Source organism: Arabidopsis lyrata, assembly GCF_000004255.2.
Source record: "Arabidopsis lyrata subsp. lyrata unplaced genomic scaffold ARALYscaffold_8, whole genome shotgun sequence".
NCBI classification, from domain to species: domain Eukaryota; kingdom Viridiplantae; phylum Streptophyta; class Magnoliopsida; order Brassicales; family Brassicaceae; genus Arabidopsis; species Arabidopsis lyrata.
Genome location: NW_003302548.1, coordinates 12,439,047 through 12,451,402, shown reverse-complemented (window position 1 = coordinate 12,451,402; position 12,356 = coordinate 12,439,047). Strand labels below are relative to the sequence as shown.

The window sequence follows — 12,356 nt, the reverse complement described above, 5'->3', positions numbered from 1 at the left end:
CACAAGCACCCAACAACTATTTTACTCACTTTCTTTCTCATCTGTATGTCCAGGATCTTCTTGGGCTGGTGTATTGGGGAAACGTGAGGGTCTTAGTTTCCCTGCAGACGTGTATCTAGAGGGTACAGATCAGCATCGTGGATGGTTCCAGAGTTCTTTGTTAACAAGCATCGCAACACAAGGTGACAAGTCCACGCCATGATGATCGCCTTTTAAATTGAGATTATTCTACAGATTTTAGCTTTCTTGGTGTAAAGTGGCTTTTATTTTTTTCTTCACATTTTGCATGATTGATATAGGAAAAGCTCCATATTCTGCTGTTATAACACATGGATTTGTATTGGATGAGAAGGGTATGAAAATGAGCAAGTCTCTAGGTAATGTAGTGGACCCACGTTTGGTCATTGAAGGAGGGAAAAATTCAAAGGTTTGTCACTGGTATAACAACCCATTGTAGGAAAACATTTTCATTATCTATCCAATCTGTTTCCTGACAAGGGTTTGTCTTCTTATGCCAGGACGCACCTGCTTATGGAGCTGATGTTATGCGTCTTTGGGTTTCTAGTGTAGATTACACAGGGGATGTACTGATAGGTCCTCAGATTCTTCGGCAAATGTCTGATATATATAGGAAGTTGAGGGGAACGTTAAGATATCTCTTGGGCAATCTTCATGATTGGAGAGTAGGTTTCCAACTCTTAAGCTTTACATAGACTAGTGTTTTTCTCCTCTTTCCCCACTTGTCAAGATGTCTTGCTTACTGGCGTCGGTGACAATCTTATAATATTGTAAGTTGTGGCGGTTTGTAGGTTGATAATGATGTTCCATACGAGGATTTACCTATCATTGATCAGCATGCTCTCTTTCAGCTTGAGAATGTTGTAAAGAACATACACGAATGTTACGAGAACTACCAGTTCTTTAAAATATTCCAGGTACCAAACCTCTCCGTGTGTCACGTTTTCTGACTGTGCCAATTTAATTAATTGCTTAAATTTGATAGTGGAGAGAGGCCACATTAACTAAAAACAGGGAAAACAGACATAGATTACCCTTACAAGAGTTAGTTTGTCAATTAGAAGCTTGAATATATCTAAGAAACTATAATTCAGCAATTGGATCACTATCCATTAAGATGAGAGTGAGCTTGATGTATTTGCAATGGACGGCTGAATCTCAGGAGGCTGAATTTCATGTTCTAGATCACCAGTGTTACTAACTTACTAACTTATCTTTCTTTTTTTCAGATCATACAACGATTCACAATTGTTGATCTGTCAAATTTCTACTTCGATATTGCTAAAGATAGACTGTATACTGGGTAAGATTCTCAACTTCTTCTAGGTTGATATTTGCTGCAACCTATGTAGACATTTTCTTAATGCATATGTGCTATTCAACGTAATCTGGTCCAAAAATCTTTTTCTCAGGGGCACTTCAAGTTTTACCCGAAGAAGCTGTCAAACAGTTCTTTCAACACATCTTTTATCCATATTGAGAGTGATTGCTCCGATAGTACCTCACCTAGCAGAAGATGTCTGGCAGAATCTTCCATTTGAGTACAGAAATGAAGATGGCTCTGCAGCAAAATTCGTCTTCGAACTTAAATGGCCTACAGTGAACGAACAATGGCTCTCATTTCCTGCTGAAGATGTTCTCTTCTGGCAAAGGCTTCTCGGGGTATTAAAACTCTCCTAAAATCATAGTGGATAAACTCAGCAATTTTCCCCATCTTTATACTCTCTATTCTGCTTATAGTTAAAGTAATAGAGCTCCTTTGCTATTTAGTGGAGATGAAGTCAATGAAATGTTATACAATATCAGAATATTCAACTCGATGTCATGTCAAGATGATCATGTAATCAGTTCTTATGATATCGCATTATTGAAAGTGTTTAGGAAGAACTTCTTAGTTTAATCTTTATTTACTGGCCTTATTCTTCTTCAGGACAGCATTTACTTGATGCGCATTATGTAATGAGGATCTTAAAAATGCTTATGGTGTTTGTGTGACAGTTGAGGACCGAGGTGAACAAAGTGCTGGAGCTCGCACGTAATGATAAAATGATTGGTTCCAGTTTAGAAGCAAAGGTGTATCTGTACACTGCAGATGCAGGAATGGCTACAAAATTACTAGAGATGAGTGAAGCAAAGAACGAGGCTGACACTCTGCAACGCATATTCATAACATCACAAGTAAGCACTATATCTACTTATGTGCAAAATTCATATTTCGGTTATAAATCAAGATAAATTAAAACCATTATGTCCATCAAAATATACCTGGGTTTTTCTTTGTAAGGTTCAGGTCAAACTACAAGTAGGCTCAATTGATCATTATAGTCACTCCATAAGATTCATTATGCGAACAGCTAAGTACAACGTTTAGTGTAAATAGGGCACAAAGTGGAATTTTGACATTTTGGTTTATTCACTCTGGTTCTTTCTCCTCAGATTTTGATATATATGGCCGTTTTTACCTATCCTAGATATGGTATTGGGACCCTAATAGAAATGCTAAATGTTTAGATAATTAGATGTAAAAGGAAGAGTACTTTTATAGCAGTAGACACATGTAGGGATTAGATTTCTGGAAGACATCCTCGAAAGCCCCCTAAATGCCTAAGAGATAGGTATGAATGAATACACATATTGATCAAAAGATTCCAATATGGTGGTTCATCTTGAACTCCTTGATAGTATCCACAATTTTTGGATTAAAGTTGAGATTGGATCATATTGAGCACATTTCTATGAGACTACAGCCATGAAACTGATGTGGATGCATATTACAGGTTGAAGTATTGCCTTCAATGGAGAAGGAGATGGTAAGCAGTGTGCAACACACAGGAGAGTATGTAGAGGGAGATAAGAAAGTGTGGATTGGTGTGTCACGAGCTGAGGGGTCCAAGTGTGAGAGGTGCTGGAATTACTCGGGCCAGGTCGGGTCATTTTCCAACCATCCTACTCTCTGTGGACGCTGCTTCAATGTCATTGTTGCTAATCCGCCTGAGCCAGCAGTTGCAGCCTTGATCAGCTCAGCCTGAAATTTGCTCGCTCTATACTGTAACAGTCCTTTGTCCATTGCACAGTTTTCACATTCTCTGATTCATTTTTGTTTCAGTAAACTCTATAAACCTAAATTTTGATATGTTCCCTTCCACCAAGAGCTTTTAAAAATCAAACCAGAAACGTTCAGGGTTCAATTTTAAAAATTTGCAGTGTAAGAAATCCGCCCCCACGCTACTATATCTATTCTGTTTTGTATTGTCTTAAAAAAAATACAGATTTCAATAAAAAAGTAGCAAATTCCACCTTACTTTTTTTTTTCTAAAGTAAAAATATAGTACTTTTTTATCAATATAAAAGTAAAATATGATACTCTATAAAAATTTGCTCATTTTTATAGAAAAAAAACAAGAAATATAAGCCTTCTTTAAATTAAAAAAGAGAGCTTATATTGCTCGTTTTTTACTAAACTAGATCTAGAGAACATAGTAGTACATATGTTCAATTAACCTGGCTTAGCACACAAAATAGAGTGATTCATTTGCTTGTAGAGGATCAAAAACCACGTGGCTACATAGTTTAAATAGAGTTTAACCAGACACTAATACGCAAGATTTAATGTCTGAAAATTAAGGGTTGGAGCTAAACCGTAGAAAGCAAACACAAAGTACAAAGGCATGGACAGAAGCAGCGGTTCTAGTTCTACTAGTTCTAGAGCTGAGCGTTTGCGGTTTGTTGTAGTAACTCTACTTCTTCCAAGTCATCGCTATGTATATGTATGTCCTGCACCAAGAGAATGCCCACACATGTTATAATGCTGAGATATACTTTGCATAGATGCAAACTTAAGAGAGTTTTATGGCTTCAAAAATGGTGATATAGTTATGTATGATGGTATATCACACTTCTAGGGATGATACAACGCCAAATGATTAAACACAACAGTGATCATATCTTAATTGTTTAGTCAAGACAATAACAAACGCTTACTTGCGACTGAGCTGGTGGTTCTTGTGTAGGGTAAACTTGTGGCTGAGACATTCTATAATAGGGTTCCTTTAGATCGAGTTTGCACGATGATGTCTGGAGGATTCCACCTTGATTGGCACCGGGACCCCACATTTTAGCTGTTTAAAGAGCCAATCAGAAACAAAGTCGAAAGTAGATGATATGATTCAAAGGGAGAGATGTCAGAAAGCGTAACTGACCTGAGAGAGTTAGATTTATAGTATAACTCTGAGCACTGTGGGCAACCAAATGAAGTCTACCAGTGATCTCTTGCCCTGCCATGACATGAATAGGCTGCGAGAGAACACATCTTATTTGGTACCAATGGGTCGTTGGTGCACCAGGAGCAGTCGTGAACCATCTTTGTACCGTGCTGTTGGACAGACATAACAAATTAGGTTTGTATTGTATACCTTTGATGATAAAAAACGTATATTCATCTTAAGTATAGGATGAAAACATATAAATTGTAATGGCTTGATACCTCCCGTCAAAAAGAACGTCGAACCAGCACGCAAGTCCATGCACCCTGGTACACACTGACGCTGTGAACTTCAACGGGATATCGATCTCATAAAATTGTTCTTCCTGTGAAAATGAATCGACAGCTAAAATGAGTTTGGATCATGTCATTCACCAAACAGGGAAGACTGCACATAGAGATTCCATAGATGTGAAATCGTATGACAGAAAACTGTCCTCGATGTTAAGGAAACACTGTGGAACTGAATCTCATGTAGAAAATAGCTATACCGTCATTTTAGTGAAATCTATCATATGAAACATCGAGGGAGCCACCAATAATCTTGGATCAAATGCATCAACCACGGGCTACAAAATCAGTGAATATGACAAATTGTAAAGGATGAGATAAGCAAAAATTAATCAGTGATTCACTGGTTTGTAAATGGATATACCTGGGAAAAATAACCCTGGTGGGCTGATACATATAGAGGTGTCAAATCAACTCCATAATAGTTCTGTTGCTGCCAAAATAAAGCCTGCATAGAGAGGTAGAAAGCCTAAATTACTGGAAGCCTAACCATCGCATACTTAATTCAACCATTTTCTTTATGTTATAAGCAATCTCAGACATATCTTCCTGATAAGATGTGCATTATGTACCTTATTTGCCATTTCAACAAATAAGAATTCATCGGCGAAAGGTGCCATGTGGATCCTACAGTGACAAAGTTACATGAGAAAGGAGACATTTATGAGAGAGAAAAGTAAAATTATCGAAGATCAGCTTTACCTTCCAACTGTCGGAAACATTTTTCCGTTTGGAGAGAGAAAACGGTCCCTAGCAATAACATATGTTTCCAACATCCTCTCATTGACCAATAGGGTGCCTACAGACACAAATTTATTAAGTATAAGAGATAATCTTTCAAACAAATCATTAAAACTTTGAATCAGTAATGATTTTCTCCATTTATTTTCTCACAGACCAAACTTTGCCTTCTGAAAGATTCTGAATTTCATGAAGAGCACATGAAAAGAATCCGTCTCTGAAACACATACCCATTGGTTCAGAGATCAAAACATCGGCCTTCTCAGGCAACTCAATATCCTCAATTTTTCCCTTGATGACCTATACTTGTGCCAACGTGAATAACATCAGAAAAATGGATATATATGAAACATGTACTAGCGAAACTGGACTACAGGTCTTACTGTGATCCGTTCAGCAAGCAATGGGTTCCCAGCAATCAGCTTACGGGCATATTCAGCCATTTCTGACGCTTCAACAGCATACACATGCTTGGCACCTGCCTAAATTAGGAAGAAAATAATGGACGTATATCAAAAAAACAAAAGAAAAATGCAGACGTAGAGTAGTTTTAAACATTTGGGCCCAAATTTTCTTAAATTTATGCTTACCAGTGCAGCAAACAATGACAAAATTCCACTTCCAGCGCCCACATCGACAACAACACGGCCAGAAAAGTCTGAGCGGTTCTCCATGACTGCAGCATGATATGTACCTGAAGACAGTAATATGAGAAAAAGGAGCAATCTTGGGTCAAATTGCAGTTCGAAGAAAACAAAAGATATCCCTCTGAGGTAACAAAGACACAAAGGCCAGAGATCTTACCTGTCCGCACATAATCTTGTAGCATATTTTGCTGATGTAGAAGTTGTCCATAATAATGGAAATACATTTTGGCTGAAGCAGCCTCTATCTTATCATCGAACTTGCTTTTATTAGCTGAAACAACAGTTCCGTTCAAAAAGGATGATCCTAGAAACAAAAGAACGAGGAAGCCATCAAAGAATGAGTACGAACAAGAGTCATGAGTATATGTTATGATTAATGAAAAGGGATTATGATGAACGATACAACTAGGATGGGGAACTAGCACATTGATTCGCTATCTTCATTCCACTTACGAAAACTTCTTTTAAGGAGTGTTGCGAAAAAAGGAGGTTTAGGTTTTTATTGAAATCAAGATAAAACTTGGTCTCAACTTGTACCTTAGTTTCAAAAAGCGAAATTTGATTCTCTATGAAAGATAAGAGCAACCAAACCAAAAAACATCTATGCAAAATAAACCTTTCTTAAGTAAACTCATCAAGAAAATGAGCAAACACATCACCTTGTTTAACATACTTACATAAGGTCAAGTGCATCTAAAAACCAACAAGAAAACGTAATAACATTCCTTACCTTGTTTAACAGAATCCTTTTTACATTCCTCAAATGAATCAGAAAATTCCTTGCTATCCTTGTCGTCTTTAAATTTTATTACAACTCCTCGAGAAAATGACGATTTCTGGTAACAAATCAACAAAACCATATTAGATTACCAAGTAACAAATATAATCAATTAGACACACTCAGAAATATCATCTCCTGAAACCAATCTCATAAACACTCAGAAAAAAAGTGACGTTTCACTTTCACATACCTCCTTTGCAGAACCTGAAAGATCAGATACACAAATGAACAGAAGCGGCCCCAACTTGAACAACTGAGCAACAAAAATACAAAACAAATCAGTACATTTGATCAGAAACTGAGCACACGAGTAATGCGATAATCCTAACTAAACAAAGATTGTTTCAGGGCACTTAAGTAGGTATAGATACAGTATGTGTATGTATAGATTGAATCGGGAGCCACCTGAGTTGAACTAAGATCAAAACTGAAACCATCAGACGATTCAGATTCCTGAAATCGGAGTTCCTTGACTTCATTAACGCATGAAAACGTGGCTACAACAGGAGATGACGAAGGAGATGAGGAAGAAGAAGTGAGATCAGTGACGGAGGCGAGAGTGAACTCTTGCTGCTTATTCAGAGATGGAATCTCCATTGTTTTTGAGGTACGGTGAATGTATAGATACAGTATGTATCAAAAAGGAATTTTTTAGGGTTTTAGATTTCTGATGAGAGAAAGAGAAAAAGCTCAAGGGAAAGAAACTGAGTGGTATTTCTGTAATTTAGTTGGGATAGTGGAGTTTGTTCGTTCTCTTTTTCCTTTTGGATTTTTTGATATTACGTGGCAGATGTACATTGGTTGACTGGGCTGCTTAGTTTGACTTTTGCGCTTTTGATAATTTTGGCTATTTCTGTTATTCAGTTCCATTTTTTTAATTTAATGTTAAAAAAACTTTGGCGATTTTCGATTTTCCCTCTCCGGCGGCTGGACTTCTCGTCAGAGCTGTGGGAGGGTCTTTTGTTTTTGTCTTGCTTCTTAGTCTTGTTTTTAGATCTGTTGGTTTTGGCGATGGAGGCGTCTTTGTTCGCGGGTCATGGAGTGATGCCTCGGTAAGGCTCTGTTCTTTCCGGTGGTTGGCTTTGCTGAGACTAGGCGACATGGGGGGCTCTTGTTTGCGGCTCTAATTGAAGATTAGAGAAGGTGTGATGGGGTTCTAGGTTGCGGTGGTTCAATTGCGATGGAGCTTTTGGTTGAGGTTGGTTTGTGTGGTGCTTTAGTTTGGCGTTTCCTCTCCTCGTCGCGGCATAGGCTTTGATTCTGTCTCTTCTCATTTCTGGTTTTCTCGTGAACGAATTGGTTTTGTGGAGGAGATAGTGATTATCAAGGTGGTGATTTAGGAGAGGCTTGGTTCTCGATTTTGGTAATGGTGGCGAAAGATCTCCGCTTCAGGATTTGCCGGTGGTGGTATCTTTGGGTTGTGGTTCTTCTGCAGCGGATGATAGGTTGTGGCTCTGTCGGGTTTTGGCTGCCGGTGGTTGCGAGGGACAGAGACATTTCGTTTTTGTTCCTTGTCGGGTTTATGGCATTATCGCTCCTCTTTTCGGATGTTATTAGTTGTAGATTTGTGTTTGTGTTTGGCTTTTGCTAGCTGTTGTTGGTAGGCTTTGTTGGTGTTGCCTATGGAATAGTTTGGGTCATGGTTTTGCTCTCTGTTATCTCATGAAAGCTCCGGGGATTGGTCGTGTTGGCTAGGTTTTGGATAGCTTTCGTTTTATCCCATCTTTGTTCGTTGAATCTTTTACGTTTGTCTCTTTCCACCGCCTCTAGATTAGACTAATAAATAGGTTTTCTCTCGTGGTCTGTTCGTTGTCTGTTCTTGTAAGGCTAACCTTTCGTGGGGATGCAAAGTTCTAGATTTAGACTTGTTCGGTAGAAGACTAGGTGGTTAGGTTGTAGATTCACGATCGTTGCCTTATTATGTTCGGGATATTCGTTTTTAGTTGGGTTATTTTTTTGCGGTTTCCTCTATCCTTAGTTCTACTCCGTTTCCGGTTGTAGGTCTTCTAGTATGCGACTTTTGAGCTCTTAGTTCCGCGACTAGTGTTCTCCTCCGACTTTCCCGGTGATTTCGAGAGCTTTACTTTTTGACTATTGTATTCTATCTTGTGTTTCCCGTGTATCGGGCTTTAGCTTCCGGGGATTTCTTTGTTTTCCGCCGGCTTTTGTATTTCAAAACTGCATTCCAAAAACGTATTCCTCCCTTGTATTTCACTCTTGTGTTATATAATAAAAGATCTTTCAGTGAAAAAAAAAAAAAAACATTTTAATCCATAGATACTAGTTTGTAAATAACACTCCTTTTGGTTTGAAAAATAATTTTAACAATTCACCAAAAAAAAAGATTGATTGTGTTACAAAACAAACAATAGTATGTGATTGAGGGAAGGTAGAAATAGAATTCAGAAAGTTAATACAAACTATATTTCTAAGGCTAATATCTTTCACTCACTCCTCCACCAGGAGCTTGTATCAAATCTCTTCGTCATCAATGCAAGCTGAAAAAAATCAGAGAAATTGAAGAAGAATCAATAATCCAAATTCAACCATGACTTTCTTTATCTTCTAGCAGAAATCCATTTTACTAAGTTAATATGAGAGCTGATCAGGTTTCACAAACTAGTTTCATCCAGAGATCACACAAATACTAGTTAAAGGGAAAAGTATCGAGACGGTTTATTACCTCCACAGCAGAAACAGCAGTAGCAACAAGAGAGAACCATGGCAGCATCTCTGCAAACAACAGCAAAACCACCACCAGATGAAATCTCGGGGCTGCCAGATTCTTTGTCGCCGTTGAGGAGTTTTTGCTGGTTGCTTTGATTTTGTTTCCCACTGTTCATCCTTTGAAATCTCTTCTGGCTAGTGCTCTTGAAGGAGTTTCGAAGTTTCAATGACGGCCACAAATGCATCTCTTCTGAAAGTTGATAACACTAAGCAGTTCTTGGGTAATAACACGCAGAACAATCTTCTATCGCGTCAAATACACCTCGATCTCTGGTTAAAGATTGACAAAGAAATCAACTTCAACAGATGAAACAAAGAAACCAAGCAAATCTTAAATCCTCACAATAAAAAGCAAGAAAACATGTAAACTAAATAGAGATAGTTACCAATTTTGCTAACTTTAACACCAAACTCAAAGGACAATAACTTGCAATTCTCAAATCTCATATGTGTCACTGTTATCCAACAGAATTCACTAAGAAATGATGATTGAAACTGAAAATAAACCAAATTTGACAAAGATTTCAATTCCTGTACTTTTTTATCTGGAGAAACAAAGATCCAGAAGGATAATCCAAACCACACACACTGGTCAAAGAAGATATTATGAGAAACCCCAATCCTAAAATCCCAAACTTGATAGATGCAAAATCAAGGAAATCAACATGAGAATTCAAAAGCAGCTTAAGAGATTGAAAGGCCAAGTTTTGGGGATCTCTTACCTCTCTATCCGAGACTAAGCAGAAGATTTGTTTTTCTATGGCAGTACACGTAACCGTAACTAGATATTTTAGAAGCCTTTTGTTTTAAACTAAAAAGATTCCATCATTTTAGTTTTTACGGCTTTTGGAGTTTACTCATTTTTCATGGACCAATTACAAAAAGATCTAAGAAAATAAAAATAAACAAACAGACCCATTTAAAAAGCAAAAAAAAAACTAAGTTTTTATCAAGAGCACTAGGACACTCACTATACAAACTCAAGCAACACAAGACCATCCGAAACTTATGCTATGAGAAGAGATTTGAGTGAAATATCCATTATTGAGCTCAGATCAAGTCAATTTGCCCAGATTCGATTGCCCTTTTTACAATCTTGTAACGTATGAAGTAGAGATCACCGCGCTCCATTTCCACGGTTTCGGGGCTCTCTCCTCTGCCAAAATGCAAACCACACTTAGCTTAAATAATGGTTGTGTATGTGTATGGAGGAAGTAAGGTTAAGGTGTGAAGAGAATTCTCTCACTCTTCATATAGACTGAGGGAGACAAAGTTCTTGCTTCTACAAACAACAAAGGTATCCAAATGCGGCTGCGGCACTGTAAATTCACAATAATAGTCATCACTAACACACACACAACTCTAGCTACTGTGAAGGGAGTGTTCAACTATAGTGACAATCTTAACCAACTGAGATTATGGTTCAAAGTGATTAGGTTTAGGGAGGTACCCGTATCATCCACTTCACTTATGAGAGATTGCTTGAGAACCGACTGATAATTCTCGGGTAACTTAAGCAGTACAGTCTCTTCGAAATGCTTTGCCAAATCATCAGCACACCTGTGAATGTGATCATTCCAGTATATGTTTCACAACAACAGCCATTAACGTAAACTGTAAAAATCAAGTTTAAAGTCTGAAAAAAAAAACACTCAAACAGATACTCATGAAAAAAGTGCCTAGGCTACCTGAGGTTTTTAATTTCCGGGAGAGTTCAAATCCTCCATGAACAATAATTGTATTCATATGTGGGTTCATTCTATCCCATTGGGCACAACTCTTAACATGTAGAGAGTACCCGACATATCTCTTAACACTATCTATATTCCACACAGATTCTACACCAAACCTATAACATTTAGAACCACACATAAAAAGGCAAAAAGCTTACAAGGAAGAACTGAAGAAGACAGCCAATTAACATAAAATCAGACAAGTAAAAAACAAACCTGGTAGCAAACACTTTCTCTTGCTCAGAAAGCCGCCTTTCAGCTTCTTCTGACTTAAGGTTGTGAAACATAAACTTCTCTATCTGCAACAATCAAAAGAACACCATTGAAGGCAAAGTCTATTAATCAACATTCCGTTCAGATCTCACAAATCTCTTTACAACAAACACATTTGTACTACATTTGACACTTAAAATCAACGTTGATAAACTCACACAGCTAATCTAAAACATGAAATAGAGATTGGGTAGAAAAACAACAGACCTTGAGAAGCCTAACCCTGAGATAAGATCTGAGTAGAAACTGGGTTCTGTCCAAATCCATCTGATAAAGTGACACCACGAGAGGGTCTATGCCATTTTCCACATAATCTTCAATTGTTTCTTCCTGTTTTATTACAAACATTTCAATTACTGAAAATGGAAGCGACAAGACAATAACTCTACCATAAACAATCACTAACACTGAACACAAAATTAGGGTTTGACAAGAAAATAAACAAGCTAGGAAATTTTACCACCAATTCGATCTGTTCTTTGGCTCTATCGACAAGAGCTCCTTCGTACTGAAGAATCTCCGGCGCCGCCTTCTCGTTACGCCACGCCCTCTTCAAGAGCTCAACGTCCGATGTTGACATCAATGTTTCGTAATCCGCCGATCCTCCCGCTTCCGAATTCGACGCCATTAGATCAATGTACTAAAGAATCTCTCTCTATCTCTGCTTCAAAGATTCCGATCAGATCAGATTGCTCGAGCGGGAAATAGAAATATGTGACTGCGGATTTGGCGCCAAATTAAAGGTCGAAGAAGACTGATTTAGGGTTTATTTTGAGACTTAGTGATAATAAATCGGTTTAGTTATTATGTAAACCGTAGAGAAATTGAAATAAAATAAATTTTGGTTTGGTTATAGATATCGGTCCGGTCCATCGATTGGTGCG

The 12,356-nt window shown here is 37.9% G+C and overlaps 4 protein-coding genes across 5 annotated transcripts; 1 reads left to right on the top strand and 3 right to left on the bottom strand.

Moving 5' to 3' along the window:
* Window positions 1-53: 53 nt before the first annotated feature.
* LOC110230811 (isoleucine--tRNA ligase, chloroplastic/mitochondrial-like) lies at window positions 54-3,273 on the top strand. The gene is made up of 8 exons (XM_021034822.1): window positions 54-182; window positions 300-427; window positions 519-683; window positions 810-935; window positions 1,248-1,321; window positions 1,431-1,680; window positions 2,017-2,196; window positions 2,796-3,273. The coding sequence occupies exons 2-8, from the start codon at window positions 356-358 to the stop codon at window positions 3,045-3,047; spliced, it is 1,119 nt and encodes a 372-aa protein (XP_020890481.1). The 5' UTR covers window positions 54-182; window positions 300-355; the 3' UTR covers window positions 3,048-3,273.
* A 251-nt stretch (window positions 3,274-3,524) lies between these two features.
* Window positions 3,525-7,439, bottom strand: LOC9300024 (probable histone-arginine methyltransferase 1.4). Its single transcript, XM_021034815.1, has 15 exons — window positions 7,145-7,439; window positions 6,930-6,992; window positions 6,689-6,794; window positions 6,116-6,262; window positions 5,902-6,005; window positions 5,695-5,793; window positions 5,542-5,611; window positions 5,273-5,369; window positions 5,143-5,197; window positions 4,935-5,018; window positions 4,771-4,848; window positions 4,502-4,605; window positions 4,218-4,390; window positions 4,000-4,136; window positions 3,525-3,792 (listed from the first exon to the last, which is right to left on the bottom strand). Exons 1-15 carry the CDS (start codon window positions 7,334-7,336, stop codon window positions 3,721-3,723), a joined length of 1,581 nt encoding a protein of 526 aa, XP_020890474.1. The 5' UTR covers window positions 7,337-7,439; the 3' UTR covers window positions 3,525-3,720.
* Window positions 7,440-9,040: 1,601 nt separating this feature from the next.
* LOC9300023 lies at window positions 9,041-10,328 on the bottom strand. Of its 2 annotated transcripts, none has more exons than XM_002863901.2 (3): window positions 10,189-10,328; window positions 9,423-9,736; window positions 9,041-9,237 (listed from the first exon to the last, which is right to left on the bottom strand). In XM_002863901.2, exons 2-3 carry the CDS (start codon window positions 9,649-9,651, stop codon window positions 9,212-9,214), a joined length of 255 nt encoding a protein of 84 aa, XP_002863947.1. In that variant the 5' UTR covers window positions 9,652-9,736; window positions 10,189-10,328; the 3' UTR covers window positions 9,041-9,211. The 2 variants fall into 2 exon arrangements, with proteins under 2 accessions (XP_002863947.1, XP_020890524.1); XM_021034865.1 differs by lacking the exon at window positions 10,189-10,328 and adding an exon at window positions 9,853-9,996.
* Window positions 10,329-10,390: 62 nt separating this feature from the next.
* Window positions 10,391-12,277, bottom strand: LOC9300022 (DNA replication complex GINS protein SLD5). Its single transcript, XM_002863900.2, has 6 exons — window positions 11,933-12,277; window positions 11,680-11,802; window positions 11,416-11,498; window positions 10,917-11,026; window positions 10,713-10,785; window positions 10,391-10,622 (listed from the first exon to the last, which is right to left on the bottom strand). Exons 1-6 carry the CDS (start codon window positions 12,098-12,100, stop codon window positions 10,517-10,519), a joined length of 663 nt encoding a protein of 220 aa, XP_002863946.1. The 5' UTR covers window positions 12,101-12,277; the 3' UTR covers window positions 10,391-10,516.
* Window positions 12,278-12,356: the final 79 nt, after the last annotated feature.

Excerpts from the sequence above, each read along its gene's own strand:
- LOC110230811 (XM_021034822.1), top strand. The coding sequence starts at position 356 with ATGAAAATGAGCAAGTCTCTAGGTAATGTAGTGGACCCACGTTTGGTC. Across the intron at positions 1,681-2,016 it reads TCTGGCAAAGGCTTCTCGGG|TTGAGGACCGAGGTGAACAA; the intron begins GTATTAAAACTC and ends TTTGTGTGACAG. Across the intron at positions 2,197-2,795 it reads GCATATTCATAACATCACAA|GTTGAAGTATTGCCTTCAAT; the intron begins GTAAGCACTATA and ends TGCATATTACAG.
- LOC9300024 (XM_021034815.1), bottom strand. The coding sequence starts at position 7,336 with ATGGAGATTCCATCTCTGAATAAGCAGCAAGAGTTCACTCTCGCCTCC. Across the intron at positions 6,795-6,929 it reads TTTCAGGTTCTGCAAAGGAG|AAATCGTCATTTTCTCGAGG; the intron begins GTATGTGAAAGT and ends ATTTGTTACCAG. Across the intron at positions 4,606-4,770 it reads TAGATTTCACTAAAATGACG|GAAGAACAATTTTATGAGAT; the intron begins GTATAGCTATTT and ends TCATTTTCACAG.
- LOC9300023 (XM_002863901.2), bottom strand. The coding sequence starts at position 9,651 with ATGCATTTGTGGCCGTCATTGAAACTTCGAAACTCCTTCAAGAGCACT. Across the intron at positions 9,238-9,422 it reads CTGCTGTTTCTGCTGTGGAG|CTTGCATTGATGACGAAGAG; the intron begins GTAATAAACCGT and ends GATTTTTTTCAG.
- LOC9300022 (XM_002863900.2), bottom strand. The coding sequence starts at position 12,100 with ATGGCGTCGAATTCGGAAGCGGGAGGATCGGCGGATTACGAAACATTG. Across the intron at positions 11,803-11,932 it reads AAGAACAGATCGAATTGGTG|GAAGAAACAATTGAAGATTA; the intron begins GTAAAATTTCCT and ends GTAATAAAACAG. Across the intron at positions 11,027-11,415 it reads GAGAAAGTGTTTGCTACCAG|GTGTGCTGATGATTTGGCAA; the intron begins GTTTGTTTTTTA and ends TCACATTCACAG.